The 21,762-nt window shown below is 39.9% G+C and overlaps 1 protein-coding gene across 1 annotated transcript in view; it reads left to right on the top strand.

Moving 5' to 3' along the window:
• PMS2 (PMS1 homolog 2, mismatch repair system component) overlaps positions 1-21,762 on the top strand; it is a 69,080-nt gene that overhangs the window by 35,966 nt on the left and 11,352 nt on the right. Inside the window, exons 8-12 of the mRNA XM_089682758.1 lie at positions 599-698; positions 1,175-1,259; positions 11,214-11,366; positions 14,181-14,982; positions 18,724-18,891. Of these exons, the coding sequence (XP_089538884.1) occupies positions 599-698; positions 1,175-1,259; positions 11,214-11,366; positions 14,181-14,982; positions 18,724-18,891 (1,308 nt within the window). The remainder of the gene's footprint in view (positions 1-598; positions 699-1,174; positions 1,260-11,213; positions 11,367-14,180; positions 14,983-18,723; positions 18,892-21,762) is intronic.

Genomic DNA, 21,762 nt, shown 5'->3' on the forward strand with positions numbered 1-21,762 from the left:
TCTCCAGAACTTCTCCAGAGCCTCCCCCCATCCCCTGAATTCTCTACCCCAATTTATCAGACTATCGCCTACTCTGCTGTCTTCAGGGAAGCCTATCCTTCCTTCAGCTAATAATGGAATTTTCTATTCCTCCTACCAGTCCATCCCCCACAGTTATTACCTTGTGTACCCCTAGCCCCTCCCTCTTAGATTGTAAGCTCCAAGGAGAAGGGCTCTCCTAACTCTCTGAACTGTATTGTTGCTGTATTGTCTCCTGTTATATTGTAAAGCGCTGAGCAAACTGTTGGCGCTATATAAATCCTGTATAATAATAATAATATAATAATTGACAACAATCTAAGAGGGAAGTTCCTTCTGCTTTGCAGAGATTTCCTACCATTTTGTGTTGTTTCTTAAACAGGAAGTGAAGAAAATGTCCTAAATGGGACACAACAAAAAATAAATTAACGGGGGTTGTAACCCTTCCATATTCTATAAAAACAAAAAAAAAATTTTTTTTTGCTATTCTTACACTTTAAGATGCAGAGAAATTTCACTTATCTGTGAGAGTTTTTATTGATCACATAGTGCATTCCTCATTGTTGGCATTTTATTTTAGTATTACAGGATATTTATCTCATTGCGATCATGGTGTGGGAAGAAGTGCAACAGACAGGCAGTGTTTCTTTATCAACCAACGGCCATGTGATCCTGCTAAGGTAACCTGCTATTGATTGGCTTGCACATAGGCTTTACATCTTGCGTCTCATTGTCTTTTTTTTACATCAGTTGTACAAGGAATACTTAAATATTAAATACATTTTATTCATACATTTTTATAAAATGTAAGTGTTTTTTCTTGTGAATTTATCTATTTTCTATACATGCAACAAAACACTTGCCAGAAAATCAGTTTGTTCACTACTTTCTGTGTAATAAACTGAAATCTCAAAAAATGTTACCAACTTTCACTATTTTTCATTTTTTAACTACAGAACCCCTCTCACCTATGTTATGGAGAAAGGAGGTGTTTGTGGTCCAAATCAGGAGAGCTGCTTAGAAAGACAGTGCCGTTCCTCCATAGATACATTACAATGAGCCACCGCATCTACGTTTCTGATGAGCATACACTTTTCTTTTTGGGTTTAGATGTGTTTTAACTTCTCATTCATTTCCTTTTGCTTTCTTTCATCAGGTTTCCAAGGTAGTGAATGAGGTGTATCACATGTTCAACAGACATCAGTATCCATTTGTTGTTCTCAACATAAGCGTCAATTCTGGTGAGATGTTTTCTTGCTTTGCAGTACAGCCACTTATTTTAGCAATATAGAATCTCTTTTGCAATTAAAAAAAAATGTTTTGCTCCCCATTCCTCAGTTAATTGGAAAGCTTGGTTTATTTACAAATAGGGACCCTCAACTCTTTGAGAACTGCAGTTCTCAGACTAAAGAATTTTTAGTTAGAAAAGAAAATGAATCACTGAAGCTTACTCTTTAACCTGTTCCCGACCACGCTATAACCAAAAGATGATTACACCGCGGTTGGCTAGTTGTGGGAGGGCATCCATGGACGTCCTCCCAGAACCAAACCCCCTAGCTGAACACAAGACTAAGGAACAGGCCAATCACAGCCGTTTTTACCATGTGACCAGCTGTGTCCAATCACAGCTGTTCACTGTGTAAATAGGAAATGCCAGTTATTGTCAGTCCTCTCCTCCTGCTGACAGCGAGTGAGGAGAGGAGAGCAGGTAAGTGGCATTCCGCAGGGGGATATCCACACTGATCATCAGGGTACTGATCATCCGTGTCTTGATGATCAGTGTAAGCCCCATCAAGTGCGGTCAATAGTGCTCATCTGTGCTGGCAATCAGTGCTCATCAATTGAAATAAGTGACCATCAGTGCCTATCAGTTGAATCTATGTCACCTAACAGTGCCCATCAGTGCTGCCTATCAGTGCCACCTGTCAGTGCCCATCAGTGAAGGAGAAAAATTACTTATTTACAAACCTTTATAACAGAAACTAAGAAAAACATTTTTTTTCAAAATCTTTGGTAGAGATGAGCGAATCGAACTAGGCGAACCGGAATTCGAGTCGAATTTCAGGAAATATTCGATTCGTGTCGAAACCGAAATTTTGCCTACTTCGGGTGCGCGAATCGAACATTTCCCGATCAGCCGGCAAAAGTGTCCCTGCAGTGAGCTCCGCTATTTCTGACAGTTCTCTGACAGAAGGAACACATGTTTAGCGGTTGAAACATTGTATCTATTAGTTTACATTTAGGATACAGATGTTTCAACCACTGTACATGTGAAGAAGTTGTGAGAGAACTGTCAGAAATAGAGGAACTCTGCACATACACTTTTTGCCGGCTTGGAATTATTCTTCTTTTCATCCTACTTCTTCTTCTTCTTCATCCTCAGAAGAAGAGGATGAGGATGAGGATGAAGAAGAAGAAGAAGAAGAAGAAGAAGAAGTAGGATGAAAAGAAGAATAATTCCAAGCCGGCAAAAAGTGTATGTGCAGAGTTCCTCTATTTCTGACAGTTCTCTCACAGCTTCTTCACATGTACAGCGGTTGAAACATCTGTATCCTAAATGGAAACTAATAGATACAATTTGTATCTATTAGTTTCCATTTAGGATACAGATATTTCAACCGCTGTACATGTGAAGAAGCTGTGAGAGAACTGTCAGAAATAGAGGAACTCTGCACATACACTTTTTGCCGGCTTGGAATTATTCTTCTTTTCATTCTTCTTCTTCTTCCTCATCCTCATCCTCATCCTCATCCTCTTCTTCTGAGGATGAGGATGAAGAAGAAGAAGAAGAAGAAGTAGGATGAAAAGAAGAATAATTCCAAGCCGGCAAAAAGTGTATGTGCAGAGTTCCTCTATTCTGCAGATACACTTAGAGGAGCTCTGCAGATACACTTAGAGGAGCTCTGCACATACACTTTTTGCCGGCTTGGAATTAATCTTATTTTCATCCTACTTCTTCTTCTTCTTCTTCTTCTTCTTCATCCTCATCCTCAGAAGAAGAAGAGGATGAGGATGAGGATGAAGAAGAAGAAGAAGAAGTAGGATGAAAATAAGAATAATTCCAAACCGGAAAAAAGTGTATGTGCAGAGCTCCTCTAAGTGTATCTGCAGAGCTCCTCTAAGTGTATCTGCAGAATAGAGGAACTCTGCACATACACTTTTTGCCGGAAACCGCTGTATGGAGTGAATGTCCCAGAACTGTCAGAAATAGACTATTTATGACAGTTCTGGGACATTCACTGCATACAGCTGTTTTAACCGCTGTATGGAGGGAATGTCATGGAACTGTCAGAAATAGACTATTAATGACAGTTCTGGGACTGTCCTTCAATGCAGCGGTTGAAACATTGTATGTATTTGTTTCCATAAATGGATCCATTTATGGAAACAAATACATACAATGTTTCAACCGCTGCATGGAAGGACAGTCCCAGAACTGTCATTAATAGTCTATTTCTGACAGTTCCATGACATTCCCTCCATACAGCGGTTAAAACAGCTGTATGGAGTGAATGTCCCAGATCTATCAGAAATAGACTATTTATGACAGTTCTGGGACATTCACTGCATACAGCTGTTTTAACCGCTGTATGGAGGGAATGTCATGGAACTGTCAGAAATAGACTATTAATGACAGTTCTGGGACTGTCCTTCCATGCAGCGGTTGAAACATTGTATGTATTTGTTTCCATAAATGGATCCATTTATGGAAACAAATACATACAATGTTTCAACCGCTGCATGGAAGGACAGTCCCAGAACTGTCATTAATAGTCTATTTCTGACAGTTCCATGACATTCCCTCCATACAGCGGTTAAAACAGCTGTATGGAGTGAATGTCCCAGATCTATCAGAAATAGACTATTTATGACAGTTCTGGGACATTCACTGCATACAGCTGTTTTAACCGCTGTATGGAGGGAATGTCATGGAACTGTCAGAAATAGACTATTAATGACAGTTCTGGGACTGTCCTTCCATGCAGCGGTTGAAACATTGTATGTATTTGTTTCCATAAATGGATCCATTTATGGAAACAAATACATACAATGTTTCAACCGCTGTATGGAAGGACAGTCCCACAACTGTCATTAATAGTCTATTTCTGACAGTTCCATGACATTCCCTCCATACAGCGGTTAAAACAGCTGTATGGAGTGAATGTCCCAGATCTATCAGAAATAGACTATTTATGACAGTTCTGGGACATTCACTGCATACAGCTGTTTTAACCGCTGTATGGAGGGAATGTCATGGAACTGTCAGAAATAGACTATTAATGACAGTTCTGGGACTGTCCTTCAATGCAGCGGTTGAAACATTGTATGTATTTGTTTCCATAAATGGATCCATTTATGGAAACAAATACATACAATGTTTCAACCGCTGCATGGAAGGACAGTCCCAGAACTGTCATTAATAGTCTATTTCTGACAGTTCCATGACATTCCCTCCATACAGCGGTTAAAACAGCTGTATGGAGTGAATGTCCCAGATCTATCAGAAATAGACTATTTATGACAGTTCTGGGACATTCACTGCATACAGCTGTTTTAACCGCTGTATGGAGGGAATGTCATGGAACTGTCAGAAATAGACTATTAATGACAGTTCTGGGACTGTCCTTCAATGCAGCGGTTGAAACATTGTATGTATTTGTTTCCATAAATGGATCCATTTATGGAAACAAATACATACAATGTTTCAACCGCTGCATGGAAGGACAGTCCCAGAACTGTCATTAATAGTCTATTTCTGACAGTTCCATGACATTCCCTCCATACAGCGGTTAAAACAGCTGTATGGAGTGAATGTCCCAGATCTATCAGAAATAGACTATTTATGACAGTTCTGGGACATTCACTGCATACAGCTGTTTTAACCGCTGTATGGAGGGAATGTCATGGAACTGTCAGAAATAGACTATTAATGACAGTTCTGGGACTGTCCTTCAATGCAGCGGTTGAAACATTGTATGTATTTGTTTCCATAAATGGATCCATTTATGGAAACAAATACATACAATGTTTCAACCGCTGCATGGAAGGACAGTCCCAGAACTGTCATTAATAGTCTATTTCTGACAGTTCCATGACATTCCCTCCATACAGCGGTTAAAACAGCTGTATGCAGTGAATGTCCCAGATCTATCAGAAATAGACTATTTATGACAGTTCTGGGACATTCACTGCATACAGCTGTTTTAACCGCTGTATGGAGGGAATGTCATGGAACTGTCAGAAATAGACTATTAATGACAGTTCTGGGACTGTCCTTCAATGCAGCGGTTGAAACATTGTATGTATTTGTTTCCATAAATGGATCCATTTATGGAAACAAATACATACAATGTTTCAACCGCTGTATGGAAGGACAGTCCCACAACTGTCATTAATAGTCTATTTCTGACAGTTCCATGACATTCCCTCCATACAGCGGTTAAAACAGCTGTATGGAGTGAATGTCCCAGATCTATCAGAAATAGACTATTTATGACAGTTCTGGGACATTCACTGCATACAGCTGTTTTAACCGCTGTATGGAGGGAATGTCATGGAACTGTCAAAAATAGACTATTAATGACAGTTCTGGGACTGTCCTTCAATGCAGCGGTTGAAACATTGTATGTATTTGTTTCCATAAATGGATCCATTTATGGAAACAAATACATACAATGTTTCAACCGCTGCATGGAAGGACAGTCCCAGAACTGTCATTAATAGTCTATTTCTGACAGTTCCATGACATTCCCTCCATACAGCGGTTAAAACAGCTGTATGGAGTGAATGTCCCAGATCTATCAGAAATAGACTATTTATGACAGTTCTGGGACATTCACTGCATACAGCTGTTTTAACCGCTGTATGGAGGGAATGTCATGGAACTGTCAGAAATAGACTATTAATGACAGTTCTGGGACTGTCCTTCCATGCAGCGGTTGAAACATTGTATGTATTTGTTTCCATAAATGGATCCATTTATGGAAACAAATACATACAATGTTTCAACCGCTGCATGGAAGGACAGTCCCAGAACTGTCATTAATAGTCTATTTCTGACAGTTCCATGACATTCCCTCCATACAGCGGTTAAAACAGCTGTATGGAGTGAATGTCCCAGATCTATCAGAAATAGACTATTTATGACAGTTCTGGGACATTCACTGCATACAGCTGTTTTAACCGCTGTATGGAGGGAATGTCATGGAACTGTCAGAAATAGACTATTAATGACAGTTCTGGGACTGTCCTTCCATGCAGCGGTTGAAACATTGTATGTATTTGTTTCCATAAATGGATCCATTTATGGAAACAAATACATACAATGTTTCAACCGCTGCATGGAAGGACAGTCCCAGAACTGTCATTAATAGTCTATTTCTGACAGTTCTATGACATTCCCTCCATACAGCGGTTGAAACCGCTGTATGGAGTGAATGTCCCAGAACTGTCAGAAATAGACAGAAACTGTCACAGAACTGTCCTTCTTCTCATCCTTCTCCTTCTTCTCATCCTTCTTCTCATCCTTCTTCTCATCCTTCTCCTTCTTCTCATCCTTCTCCTTCTTCTCATCCTTCTCCTTCTGCTCATCCTTCTTCTCATCCTTCTCCTTCTTCTCATCCTTCTCCTTCTTCTCATCCTTCTCCTTCTCCTTCTTCTCATCCTTCTCCTTCTCATCCTTCTCCTTCTCCTTCTCATCCTTCTCCTTCTTCTCATCCTTCTCCTTCTTCTCATCCTTCTCCTTCTCCTTCTTCTCATCCTTCTCCTTCTCCTTCTCATCCTTCTCCTTCTTCTCATCCTTCTCCTTCTCCTCATCCTTTTTCTTCTCATCCTTCTCCTTCTCCTTCTTCTCATCCTTCTCCTTCTTCTCATCCTTCTCCTTCTTCTCATCCTTCTCCTTCTTCTCATCCTTCTCCTTCTTCTCATCATTCTCCTTCTTCTCATCCTTCTCCTTCTTCTCATCCTTCTCATCCTTCTTCTCATCCTTCTTCTTCTCATCCTTCTCCTTCTTCTCATCCTTCTCCTTCTCCTTCTTCTCATCCTTCTCCTTCTTCTCATCCTTCTCCTTCTTCTCATCCTTCTCCTTCTCATCCTTCTCCTTCTCCTTCTTCTCTTCCTTCTCCTTCTTCTCATCCTTCTCCTTCTTCTCATCCTTCTTCTTCTCATCCTTCTCCTCCTTCTTCTCATCCTTCTTCTCATCCTTCTTCTTCTCATCCTTCTCCTTCTTCTCATCCTTCTCCTTCTCCTTCTTCTCATCCTTCTCCTTCTTCTCATCCTTCTCCTTCTTCTCATCCTTCTCCTTCTTCTCATCCTTCTCCTTCTCCTTCTTCTCTTCCTTCTCCTTCTTATCATCCTTCTCCTTCTTCTCATCATTCTCCTTCTTCTCATCCTTCTCCTTCTTCTCATCCTTCTTCTTCTCATCCTTTTCCTTCTTCTCATCCTTCTTCTTCTCATCCTTCTTCTTCTCATCCTTCTCCTTCTCATCCTTCTCTTTCTTCTCATCCTTCTCCTTCTCCTTCTTCTCATCCTTCTCCTTCTTCTCATCCTTCTCCTTCTCCTTCTTCTCATCCTTCTCCTTATTCTCAGCCTTCTTCTTCTCATCCTTCTCCTTCTCATCCTTCTCCTTCTCATCCTTCTCCTTCTTCTCATCCTTCTCCTTCTTCTCATCCTTCTCCTTCTCCTTCTTCTCATCCTTCTCCTTCTCCTTCTTCTCATCCTTCTCCTTCTCCTTCTTCTCATCCTTCTCCTTCTTCTCATCCTTCTCCTTCTTCTCATCCTTCTCCTTCTCCTTCTTCTCATCCTTCTCCTTCTCCTCATCCTTTTTCTTCTCATCCTTCTCCTTCTCCTTCTTCTCATCCTTCTCCTTCTTCTCATCCTTCTCCTTCTTCTCATCCTTCTCCTTCTTCTCATCCTTCTCCTTCTTCTCATCCTTCTCCTTCTCCTTCTTCTCTTCCTTCTCCTTCTTATCATCCTTCTCCTTCTTCTCATCATTCTCCTTCTTCTCATCCTTCTTCTTCTTCTCATCCTTCTTCTTCTCATCCTTTTCCTTCTTCTCATCCTTCTTCTTCTCATCCTTCTTCTTCTCATCCTTCTCCTTCTCATCCTTCTCTTTCTTCTCATCCTTCTCCTTCTCCTTCTTCTCATCCTTCTCCTTCTTCTCATCCTTCTCCTTCTTCTCATCCTTCTCCTTATTCTCAGCCTTCTTCTTCTCATCCTTCTCCTTCTCATCCTTCTCCTTCTCATCCTTCTCCTTCTTCTCATCCTTCTCCTTCTTCTCATCCTTCTCCTTCTCCTTCTTCTCATCCTTCTCCTTCTCCTTCTTCTCATCCTTCTCCTTCTCCTTCTTCTCATCCTTCTCCTTCTCCTTCTTCTCATCCTTCTCCTTCTTCTCATCCTTCTCCTTCTTCTCATCCTTCTCCTTCTCCTTCTTCTCATCCTTCTCCTTCTCCTCATCCTTTTTCTTCTCATCCTTCTCCTTCTCCTTCTTCTCATCCTTCTCCTTCTTCTCATCCTTCTCCTTCTTCTCATCCTTCTCCTTCTTCTCATCCTTCTCCTTCTTCTCCTTCTTCTCATCATTCTCCTTCTTCTCATCCTTCTCCTTCTTCTCATCCTTCTCATCCTTCTTCTCATCCTTCTTCTTCTCATCCTTCTCCTTCTTCTCATCCTTCTCCTTCTCCTTCTTCTCATCCTTCTCCTTCTTCTCATCCTTCTCCTTCTCATCCTTCTCCTTCTCCTTCTTCTCTTCCTTCTCCTTCTTCTCATCCTTCTCCTTCTTCTCATCCTTCTTCTTCTCATCCTTCTCCTCCTTCTTCTCATCCTTCTTCTCATCCTTCTTCTTCTCATCCTTCTCCTTCTTCTCATCCTTCTCCTTCTCCTTCTTCTCATCCTTCTCCTTCTTCTCATCCTTCTCCTTCTTCTCATCCTTCTCCTTCTTCTCATCCTTCTCCTTCTTCTCATCCTTCTCCTTCTCCTTCTTCTCTTCCTTGTCCTTCTTATCATCCTTCTCCTTCTTCTCATCATTCTCCTTCTTCTCATCCTTCTCCTTCTTCTCATCCTTCTTCTTCTCATCCTTTTCCTTCTTCTCATCCTTCTTCTTCTCATCCTTCTTCTTCTCATCCTTCTCCTTCTCATCCTTCTCTTTCTTCTCATCCTTCTCCTTCTCCTTCTTCTCATCCTTCTCCTTCTTCTCATCCTTCTCCTTCTCCTTCTTCTCATCCTTCTCCTTATTCTCAGCCTTCTTCTTCTCATCCTTCTCCTTCTCATCCTTCTCCTTCTCATCCTTCTCCTTCTTCTCATCCTTCTCCTTCTTCTCATCCTTCTCCTTCTCCTTCTTCTCATCCTTCTCCTTCTCCTTCTTCTCATCCTTCTCCTTCTCCTTCTTCTCATCCTTCTCCTTCTTCTCATCCTTCTCCTTCTTCTCACCCTTCTCCTTCTCCTTCTTCTCATCCTTCTCCTTCTCCTTCTTCTCATCCTTCTCCTTCTCCTTCTCCTTCCTCATCTCCAAGGGCATTTAAATTAAAGGTACAGTGTTCTGCACTAATTTAAAGGCTCTCTGAAGCCTAGAAACCCTTTAAATAAGTCATCTTCGTAGCGGAGAAATTCGCATCGAATCGAATTTCACACTGGAATTCGCCGAATCAGCCGAATCGAATTTTTCATTTCTTCGCTCATCTCTAATCTTTGGTCTTTTTTTTAGTTTGTTTAGCAAAAAATAAAAAGCCCAGGGGTGATTAAATACCACCATAAGAAAGCTCTATTTTGTCTCAAAAAAAATTATAAAAATGTAGTCTGGGTACAGTGTTGCATGACCGCACAATTGTCATTCAAAGTATGAGAGCACTGAAAGCTGAAAATTGGTCTGCGCAGGAAGGGGGTAAAAGTGCTCAGTAGGCAAGTGGTTAAAAAAGATGTCAGCTTCCCGCTGAACGCAGACATCTTTTTGCAGCCAGCTTTTGGGGTATCAATCACTGGCCGTTTTCATTGGCTGGGCTGTTAAGATGTCACTCCCGCTTATGTAAGAAAGGCAGATTGGAGTCTGTACTGTGCAGAACCTCATATTCCAGCCTTTGTCAGCTGTGTATATTCCTGGTGTAGACAGATGGCAGTAAGGGTTCCTCAGCTGACAGCGCCTGTACCCAAAGGTATTCCACTACCTTTATCACAAGAGAGGGATGCCAGACATGTATCTTTTGGCCTCAAGGTTCATCATTAAAATGGACAGTTTTCCCTCCAGTTACAGGATTAAACACATCCATGTTTAGTACCGATCTACCTCTGTCTAGCCACTGAGGTTCACCTCTCTGGTGTGGAGTTGAGTACTCGCTATACTGACTTTATTTAGTTTCTTCTGACTTATCAATCTGGTAATGGGAAAGCGAGCTTCCTGTTTCTTCCAACTACCCGATGGACCTTGATTGCACTTAAATATATCCTAACCTCTACTTCTAATAATACAGTCCGAACAGAGCTTCTTAAGCTGGCCATAAATGGATAGAATTTCTAATTAAAAATTCTCAGGAAATGTCTTAGGAAAATTTGTACTGAAGTTTCTCAGAACATTCTGAGAACTTTAGATTGTCATTCAAAAGATTTTGTTTGCTTTTAACATTTGATTTCGGAATGAATGGACTTTACTGAATGAAGACCACATACACTATTCGAAATTTATTTGTCCGAGAAAAATTTTCCATCCTGCTCCTTCAAATTTTCTCAACATTGCAGTTGAAAATTAACGTAGATTTGACCCCCTAATGATTAGTAAAAAAGCAAACTTTCTTAGAATATTTACCGAGAATTTTCATTTAAAATTCTACTCATCTAAGGCCAGCTTTACCCCGTTGCACTTTATCCAAAACTGAAAAAAAAAAAAAAGGCTTTAGATACACTTTAAGCGTACTGTTAAAACTATGGAACATAACAATACAAACTGTTCATTAAGTCATGTAAATTCTGGAAAAACTTTGTAACTTTGGGATTATAAGTTAAGTGGTTCATGCAGACAAGTGCGCTGCTATTTTGTGATTGCCAAAAGCAGCATTAAAAGTAGTCAAGAGTTACATGTGGCACTCAACCTACTGACAGATGACCTTATAGATTTCCTGTATTCATTTATATTGTGCTAGTGCTGTTTTGCTTAAATTTTTTGAAAACTGATCTGTTTTAAATTTTAATTTTACCTTTTTTTTAATCTACAGAATGTGTTGATATCAATGTAACCCCAGATAAAAGGCAAATTCTCCTGCAGGAAGAGAAGCTTTTACTGGCAATATTAAAGACCTCTCTTCTGGCTATGTATAGTGGCAGTGTGAATAAACTAAATTTAAATAATTCTCTGGTGGATGCCACAGGTGTGTGACTCATGTTATTTGTAGAATATGAAAATAATTGGCTGCTTATTTTATAAAGTTACTGAAATTAATTTATTATGTTTAAGGTTGTCAATGAAAATAATATAATAAACAGTGAATTCTACAGTGCAGGAAAAAATCTGCTGTGGTAAAGTTCAATTAACTCCATGAAAATGTTATAACCATATTGTTACAACATATAACTAAAGTCTGTAAACACTGTTTGCAAGCTTTTTCCACACAGGAGCTGTTGTCTGCACTGCATTTTTTTAAGGGGGGGGGGGGTTATCCTCAAGAATTTAAGATACACAGAGTTGCTCAAGCCAAACTTCAAAACTTAGCTCTTCTTTCTGTGTTTAATAATTTTTGAAAAACACTGCATACATTGATGCCTTCACCCAAAACCAACCTTCCCTGAGGCATTTGACCTTCTGGCTTGCTCACACAGATAGTTGAAGTTCCCCCATCCTTGTGAGCTAACCAGCAGTGGTGAAACGCGTCAACGAAGGTTGGTTTTGGTTGAGACATCGTAGTATGCAGTGTTTTTTGACAGTTTGTAACCACAATAAGAGGAGCTAAATTTTGCAACTACATTTTTTAAACTTTTTCCGGAGACTTTAAATATGAACCTATGGTTTGCAGAACTGAGAGATCTGGCATACTGCTGGAATGAAAAATAGAGGTGCTGTACACAAGGGCTTTATTGTCGTTATATTTTTCGTTGCATATTTTATTAAGTTTTTACCCAGGATGTTCACATAAGATGGCCACCTGAGATAGAAACAAGCACAGAGAGTTTAAATGGTTACTACATTGACCACCCACGCTGGGTTTTTAGCTATGAATAAGGCCTCATTAGCTGAAATGTTACCTTGTCTTCACTAGATTTATGTTCTGTGAAAATAAATTGCATCAAGGATGTTTCATATATGATCACATTTGTTAGCAGATGCCAAGTTGGTGTCTTTCTAAGTGCATTAGTTCATAAAATTTGCATTAGCAGTTATTACTGTTATCAAGATGTTGTCTCTTTGCCCTTGTTTTAATCATTTACTGTTCTTTAGCTTAGTTCTTACTATCTTTTCTGACATCTGTCTTACCCAAAAGGAAATATTTTTGTTTCTACAGTTTAAAGTAAGCTGTCTTGAGTTTTACACTTGCAGTAACCTTTGGTCTGTGCCCAAGTTTGCCTCTTATCCTTATCTGTGGCTATTGGTACTATCCCTGCCCATGAGATTGGCATTTGCTGACTCTTAGTTCTGAAATCAGGTTCTGAGTTACAAAGTGAAGCTAGTTTTAGAGGGGCCCATAGAGATGGGTTTCCTGGCTCGTAAAGGTAGTTGCAGGGATCTTGTGGATTCCAATGTAGGACTTTATTTTTAAGCATTAAAAATGGCGTACATACAGGTACTCTTTTATGTCTGCTAGAAGTCCTTATGCCTTTTCATTAACTATAGCAGTTTGGATTTATGTAGAAACAACAGATGCAGTTAAAATGGACTGTCAGTACTGAAGCACCATGTGCAGCCAATTTACAAAGCAATTTATAAGACACTAATCTAACAAATCCTGTTTCAAAGTAGCATCCACCTATCTTTCAGTTTATTGGCAAGGCAAGAAAATCAATGACCATTTTCTGTAGTTCTTGGCTTATTTTAAGGAGCAAACAAAGGAGAATTAAAATACCATGTGGTTAATTAAAATATTTGAATATTTATGAAAATGCCTTATTTTGCTCCTCTCAATGTGTCACACTACTTCTCACAGATTTCTGTCTGTTATGTTGTGTTGTTTTATGTTCTAGAGCCTAACATTGTTTGAGGTCTAGTTTTACAATAATATATTGTATATTACAGAACAGCCTTTGAGAGTTTCTAAGCAAATCTATAAAATGCATACATTCCTATATGCATTCGCTGATGAAATATTTAGGATATAATTGAGGATAGTATCTCTATGTTAAAAGAAATAAGTTGACTTCCAGTGGAGACTTCTCTTTTTAATAATGCTAGTTGTCTGGCTGTCATGCTGATCCAGATACTTTGACCCCAGAATAAGCATTCAGTTTGAACTTTATCCAGACTTGCTTGCTAAAGTATTTGTTCTGAGCCTGGAACGTTTAGAATCAAAGCAAGGGAACTAGCATTTTAAGAAAGATCTCAGCAATGACAGCCAACATAAAACTCTTAGTTCAGCTTTCCTTTAAGATAAATTACAAAATCTTAGTTACAGTTTCTTATAGAGGGAAATCTAGAGAACTTGGACATACAGTATGTGAAGAAAAATGTTTAAATATTTTTAAAGTTGTGAAGCCCACTTTTCATTTCAGTTTATAATAGTATAATACTAAATACTAATTTTGATATTGTAATCAAGCATTACATAGGCAAAGCTGTCAGAAATGTTTAAATAAACTAAGTCTTTATGGAAGAATCTTTCAGTTCGCTGCAACTGAAAATGGGAAAACTGAACATTTCCTCTTTTTTGCTTCAGTTTTTGTAAATAAACCTGTCTATAAAGGCAGAGAAAAGGACATATGCATTGCTTTCAGTATCCAGTTCATCTGGCTGTAACATAGTGCAGGCTAGAAAATAAAACCTAATTAGAAGTTGTGGGAAAAACAGGCAGTTTTCTTTTCCAAGTTTGAATAAATGAGCTGCTTTACAGACTTCTGCTATACAAGGTAATCATTTAGTATACCCTTAATATACTGCTGTGATGCAGTATTGATTTGGACTGGTTGAACTATTTTTTATGAATATATATTCATTTACTTCTATGTTAAACTTCTTGTGTTTTGTATGTTGATTGTAGGGTGCTTCAGAAAATTAAGTACAGAATCATCCAATGGAGGTACAAAAGAGCAAAATGTATCAGACAAAGGGGCACTTGTTGTTTCTAAACTTAGAGAGGCCTATTCTCTCAACCAGAAATCATCATTTGGATCACCCCAAAAAAATCCAAATAAAGGACAGAAATCTTCCCCCAGTCAGAGGACACTCCAGTCCTTTAACTTTTCTACAACAGTCCAAATATGTGCCTTCAAATCATCATCACACATCTGTGATAATAACGAAGAGTCAGGAACACCAAACTCTTCTGGTGAAGGTACTCTAGTGAAAAATGACTACGACTCTGAAAAGGGAACCATTAGTAGCTCAGATAGTGAGGTAGGCCTTCACACTCTTGATATCTCCAACCACCGTGCTACTGAAAGTCCAAAGAGTTCACTCGAAACACCAATGAAAATGGAGGAGATGGAGCAATTTGCAACTGATGGACACCACCCTTACCATGAAACGGAGGAGACATTTAACCATCCTACCCGAAAGAAGGAAATAAACAATGATTCTTCTCCAGACTGTAAGCGTATGAAATCAGAGGCTAAATATACTTTAAATACTAAAAAATTACAAACTGATTCCATCGATGTACCAGTGAATGTTATCAAGAAAATGGTGCCTTTAAGTTTTTCAATGTGTCGCCTGGCCAGGAGAATGAATAAATTGAAACAACGTCAACAGAAGGAGGATTCTGAAATGTTCCGCAGATTCCGAGCAAAGATTAGGCCAGGGGAAAATCAGGCTGCAGAAGAAGAGCTCCGAAAAGAGATCAGGTAATTCAATGGAAGCAGAAAAACCTATTTAAAAAACGTTTTTGATTTCTTGATCTTGCAGTACAGAAAGCAGACAGCGATAACTGGGTTATAGGCAGGTACCTTCAGGTTATTGGACAGTGGAAAGAGAAACATCTGTGAGGACTCCCCTTTAACCCCTCCCACTCCGAACAATACTCAGTTTATTTGCTGGTGTCTTTAGGCGTTCCAAAGCCAAACTGAGATGTGGCCCCATTTTAGACCTCAAAATTCTTTAACCATTTCTTGACAGTCTAAAAATTCTGTATGGAATCCTCCAGGTCAGTTATTGTCTCTCTGCAAGAATGAAACTTTCTGGCTTCTCTGGACACCTAAGATGATTGTTTGCATGTTCCCCTTTATCCTCTGCATCAAACATTCCTAAGAATTGCCTTGGGTGAGGGGCATTTTTAAATTGTAGGAATCCCTTTTGGTCTGTCAGCAGCCCCTCGAGGGTTCACAAAGGTATTGGCATGGCCTTGCCTTGCTTCCATCTCAGGATGTTCACATTATGGGATACCTGAGTGATCTTCAGTTGAGGGTATAGTCTGCTCATTAAGTGTTCTTGCATGGCAAGACCACTTACTGTTATCTCACATATATATTTTTATAGCCAAATTTACCACCCTAACTCCTCCCACAGTTTTTACACTACATAGACAGTAATATACCGAAACGTGCGGATTGTTCCCGATTGGTGTGCTATTACTTTGTGGAACGTTTCGCTGAATGGTTCACGAAATATTGGCGTTTTTGTGGTGAAATTGGTCCCATAGGAATGAATGGTGGAATGTTCAAAACTAGAGTGGGAGCTGACAAAAGCTAGAGTGTGAGCTGAAAAATCAGGACATGATTTCTAAACTGCCACCACTCCCTCATTTTCAAGCCCACCTACACAAATCTTATATCAAAACGTTCAGCTATCCCTGCTGCCACTAACAATGTACACGGCTAAGCCATAGTCCTGATAGTTTTCACAATATGACTATTTGTTTGCAACTCATGCCGCCCATTGACATTTATTGAAACTCCAGTCTAGCCACCTCAAATTTGAAGGGCAATTTCTAAACTGCGACTGTGCCTTCATTTTTAATATTTCAGAGACAAACTATGCTTCAAAATGTAGGTCTGGGTCTTGTGATTCTCACAATATAAAGCTCTTCAGTGTAGGATTTATAATTTTTAAACTACAACCGTTTGAAGATGGCAACAGCCAGTGAAGTGAGCAAGTTGGAGCAGTTTTGTTTTTATCCGCTTTTCTCTGCCCTTGCTGTAGAGTGAGTTGCCATAGGAACCCAGGTGTGTGAGCAGGCAGCAGAGTGACAAGCCACTCCACCCAGTTACTCTGTCCACTCCAGTTGTAGACTACTGGTGGAGGCAAGAACACTTCACACAATTTCCCCAGAAATTGTAGCTTTTCTAGTTCAAATTCAAAGTGCACTTCTCATATGTTACAGGCTTTCTGTTGAATACCCAACCTTCAATAATATGCAGTGATTCTGACTCATTAGTTGGAGTACCTAGACCTCACCTTGGACAGAGCCCTATCACGAGTTTTAACCCACCAACACAAATTCTGTTCTGGAGGCCGCAAGGAAGGACTCTACACTTCCATCTTTTTGTCCTGCTCCAAAGCCCCCTCAGGAGGTGGTGCTCTCTGTATGTGGTTCGATGTGTTAGAGTCTACCTTGTTGCCGCAGATTCTGTGAGGTGATCAGATTCTTTCTGTGCTCCTGGAGGACTCTTGCAAGGGGGTTGCCTGCATTTCATTTCACCGTTGCCAGATGGATCCATCAGGTTGTGGTTAGGGCCTATGCAGTGATGGCTAGAGTTCCTACCTATCCAGTGAAGGCTTATTCTACTAGAACCATTACTGCTTCCTGGGCTTTTCAGCATCAAACATAGCAGAATTTGGTAACTCAACAGAATCAAAGGTCGCCATCCTGCTTCAGAGACTTTGGGCCTCCCATTCCTTTGTATGGGGAATCTACTATGTATCTCCCTCGCCTGTTCCACTGTGATTCCGTAGTCCCAAATCTGGCTCTCTGTGCATTAGTAACTGCCATTTGAACCTATTTCAAGACATCTTTCTACCCTCACCCACAAGGTGAAACTCCTTGTAAGCTTTACCTCTGTGGGGCGAATATCTGAACTGGTAGCATTACCCTGTAAGAAATCTTTTTAGGGACAAGCTGGAGCTGAGGCCCAGGACTTCATTCTTGCCCAAGATAGTCTCTGCCTTTCATCTGAACCAGGACATCATTCTTCTATCACTCTTGCTGGTTTCAGTTTAACAGAAGGAAATTTCCTCCATTTTCTGGATGTGGTTATGCTTTGTCAATCTGCCTCTCAGTTACTACTTTCAGAAGAAGATTCCCTTTTTGTCATCCTGAATGCCCCAATAAAGCAGCTTCCTGCTCCACCCTCTCTAGAGGTGGCTAATACAGTCAGACCATTATTCAAGCTTAAAATTTCAAGGAACAGGTTCCACTCTTTTTCTGTCAAGGTGCTTTCTACTAGAACTTTGTGTGCTTCTTTGATTTTTTGGCATCACGCATTTCCCTGATTTGTTTCCCTGATTTGCCAGACTACCACCTAGCCTTCTGGTCACATATTCTCTACCAAGTTCTACCAGTTTCTTTTTGAAGCCTCATCTGATGCCAGATTAAGGTCAAGTTGGGCAGCTCTTTGAGCTGCAGGCAGCCCCAGTTTTTCTGCTATTTTCTTGGGCCTGTTAGTATTTGTCTGCTGTGTTGCCCACCCCTGGATGTCCCAAAAGTTAATGATTTCCAATGTCTATAAATGGACAAAAAAGAAAAAAGGATTTTTGTGCTTGCTTATCAAATCTTTATCATTTGGTTCATTGAGGGACACTCAGGGGACTGCTTACTACATAATGGGGTAGGTTTATTAAAGAGTAACTCCACTTTTGTTGAGAGAAAAACATTCCCCTGTGGGTGATCTATGTACATTGCAAGGATTTTAACAAACTTTGTTGCAGATACCTACCTTTTTGTTATTGTAAAGACATAGCTTTTAGTTTATCTGTGTCCATCTGCAGACTGACTTAGTGCAGACTTCTGGGAAAATCAGTAAGCCAAACACACAAGCAGGAAATTACATTTTCAGGGGGCGTTCTATACACCATCTGTGTACAGAATTCCTACAGGTAGCCATATTGCTTTGCATTTTAAAGAAAATTACAGTGCTGCAGACTGAAAAGGAAAGGTAATTTTTAATATTCAATTATAATATGACTTAAAGTATAACTAAAGGCAAAACGTTTTGTTTAGTTTTGGATTGAGTGGAGCGGAATTAGAACACATTACTTTTTTATTACAAAACTGAAGAGTGCAGGGCTTTCTCAAATTAAATAATAATCTATATATGGATATAGTAGATTTTCGACCCATCTATGGCCTGCATTAGGCTTTGACAAGAAAACCTAGAAGCTGATTGGTTCCTATGCACAGCTGCACCAGATTCTGTGTGCACCAGTTATAGCAAATCTCCTCTATAGAGTCCAGTGAGGTACTTAGTACTCCTTACTACTAAACCTGAGGCATGGTAGGGAGGGTTTATGTCGGACCTTTTTTTTGGCCAGGGTGTTAGCCTCCTGTAGTTGGCAGTATAACTTGAAGGTGAATTGCTTACTGTGTGTCCCAATGGATTCCAAGGAAAGGATTTTAAAATGAACACAAAAAATATTTTTTTCTCTTTCAGCAAAGACATGTTTGCAAATATGGAAATAATTGGCCAGTTCAATCTGGGATTCATAATAACCAAGCTGGAATCTGACCTTTTCATTATTGACCAGCATGCAACTGATGAGAAGTACAACTTTGAGATGTTACAGCAGAACACTGTGTTACAAGGACAAAGGCTTATCATGTAAGTAGAATTGGTGCTCAGTGTCATGCTAAATTGCTTTATGGCTAACTTCAACTGATCTGCATGGAGTGAGCCTCCATGAATGAAAAGTGCTGGTATGTTCCTTCTGCCCATCCTGATGTGTCATAGATGGTGGTCCATTATTGATGCTTTGTTGAAGAGGCCAAAACTATCAATATTTGATGTCATTGATATGCATATGCAAGCATTTGACATTACTGTCAGTGTAGCAGTTACCCCCACCTAAATGGTTTTCAGGCCTTCATAGGTTTGGGTGGACACATGAATGTACAATTGAATTAATCCAGCCATAGGACAACTCTAAGAACCCATGTAAAATGTACCTTCATTGATCATTATGAAAGGCCTACAGGAGTGAAGTACTGAGTTTATTTTCCTACTAGACCAGGGGTGGGCAAACTTTTTGACTTGAGGGCCACAATGGGTTCATATATTGGACCCGGGGGCCGGACCAAGAGTAGATGAATGATGTGTATGTGTCATCCATAGTAAGTATAGTAATATTCCCCCATAGTAAGCATAGTAATTAATCCCCCATATAGTAATTCATCCCTCATAGTAATTCATCCCCCATAGTAATTCATCCCCCATAGTAATTCATCCCCCATATAGTAATTCATCCCCCATAGTAATTAATCCCCCATATAGTAATTCATCCCCCATATAGTAATTCATCCCCCATATAGTAATTCATCCCCCATATAGTAATTCATCCTCCATATAGTAATTCATCCCCCATAGTAATTCATCCCCCATATAGTAATTCATCCCCCATAGTAATTAATCCCCCATATAGTAATTCATCCCCCATAGTAATTCATCCCCCATATAGTAATTCATCCCCCATATAGTAATTCATCCCCCATAGTAATTCATCCCCCATATAGTAATTCATCCCCCATATAGTAATTCATCCCCCATATAGTAATTCATCCCCCATATTAATTCATCCCTCATATAGTATTTCATCCCCCATAGTACTATTCCCCCCCAAGTAGTAAGCCAAGTCCCCCCTGTGTCAATTTACTTACCTTTGCTGCGCGCGTTCCTCTCGCTGTGTTCCCGCGCCGTTCCGGTCTTCAGGGCGGACTGTGAGAGGAGCCTAGCTCCCCTCACGTTCGTCACGCTGCCCCGCCTACACACATCCTGACAGCCAATCTATCACGCTCCGCGGGCCGGATTAAAAGGTCCGCCGGGCCGTAGTTTGCCCATTGCTGTACTAGACTGTTGGGTTTAATTTAAATTTTAAATGCGGGATGGAACCTCCTTTAAAGATTTCCAACCCCCAACATGGCTGTGAGAGGCTAAGCACTTTGCTTTCCATTTAAGCTGGTATTGTCGCTATGCTGAGGTATGTGAATATCTGTTTTGGTTTGTGAAGTCTACTCTTTAAAGGCTAAGTAAATCTTTCACAAAAATAATGAATGCACATATTTTTGCAGGTAAAAAAGTGTGCAGTTTTTTTTTTCTTTTTTGTACTGGAGTCTGCAGAGCATTACACACGATCAGCAGGCTCTTGCATAGTTGTCCTCCAACTTGGTGCTCATATTCCTGTACGGGCTTTCAGCTACAAAGCTAGAGAAAGATGGTAACTGTAGTTTTTTCATTCACAAGAATCTCTGCTCATACAGCAGCAAAGTTTTCAAAAGCCCCAGTGGATGCAGGGAGAGAAACGCTTGCCCGCTATCAGAGAGGAGAGTGCTGACAGCAGGAGGTGGCTGTATAGGAGCTTGTTACACCCTAAATATGTAGTAAGTTGAACTTTTCCTGTAAGGCACGGGCTAGTAATACGTAAATAGAAATGTATTGGGTAGAGCAACTGTATAAAAATAGCAAACAGTGACCTGCAATTGCCCAAAATAATTTGTTCATCTTTATCTTTTATCAGCTGTTATTTATTCCTTTTTAGGAGCCTATAAAGCATTGCACCCACGATCAACAGATCCAATATGGGCAGACAGTTACTGAATGACAGGAAGATCATTGAACTACCTAGAGCGCTCATTAGATCCCTAATAGTTAATTTGAGAACTACAAGCTGGCTTTGCGGCCGACGGTACTTGTAGTTCATTATTTCACAGAACTCTGTGAATGAATGTTGCTGCCATGTGGATAGAGCTCTGCACGATTGTGCTCTTTTTGAATTGCGGGGGTGGGGAATCGGGGTGAGCAGTGTGCAACTTGTAACATGTTCACAAAGGATTTGCCTTTTTTCAGAAAATACGTTTTTCACTTTTTCTTTATTTTGGTGGCACTGATCTCCTCCAACTTATTGTGTCAACTGCACATCATTGTTCTAGACTTGTTTCTCGATAGTCACAATGGTGGACTATGCCTGCACAATGTGCATTGGAATTACTGATTGTAGTCCCCAAAAGAAAAGCATATGACACAGTGACAAAGCAGGAGCATTAATGGGAGATGTGTACCCCATAATATAAATATAAGAAAAACTGGTTAAAATATACATAGAAAACAACTTGTTTAGATTAGCATGTTAAAACATATGAAATTTTAGTTGTTGAGTTTAGATCCACTTAAAATATATAGTAGTGGTGGTAAAAATTATTAAAATCCCTATCAAGTTACTTTTTTGCTGTCTGTGTCCAACTATGTAGAGTTTCCTTCATTTTTTTATCCTGGAGATGCATCAGAAAAATGGTGAAATCTCCAAATTAAACAGAATTTGTGTCTTGGAGAGTTATCACAGGAACAGGTGCCCCACTGGAGGATTTTCCCTCACTCATTGCTCTGATAACGTAAAATTTTGGATTTTCCTGTCTTCCTGGTTGTCAGGAATAACAGCGGGGTGATTCTCCTTCGCAGGATGCAACAATAAAGACAAAGAGC

The sequence above is a fragment of the Staurois parvus genome, unplaced genomic scaffold, assembly GCF_062004578.1.
Source record: "Staurois parvus isolate SC_StPar_1 unplaced genomic scaffold, SC_StPar_1.0 ptg000297l, whole genome shotgun sequence".
Lineage (NCBI taxonomy): Eukaryota > Metazoa > Chordata > Amphibia > Anura > Ranidae > Staurois > Staurois parvus.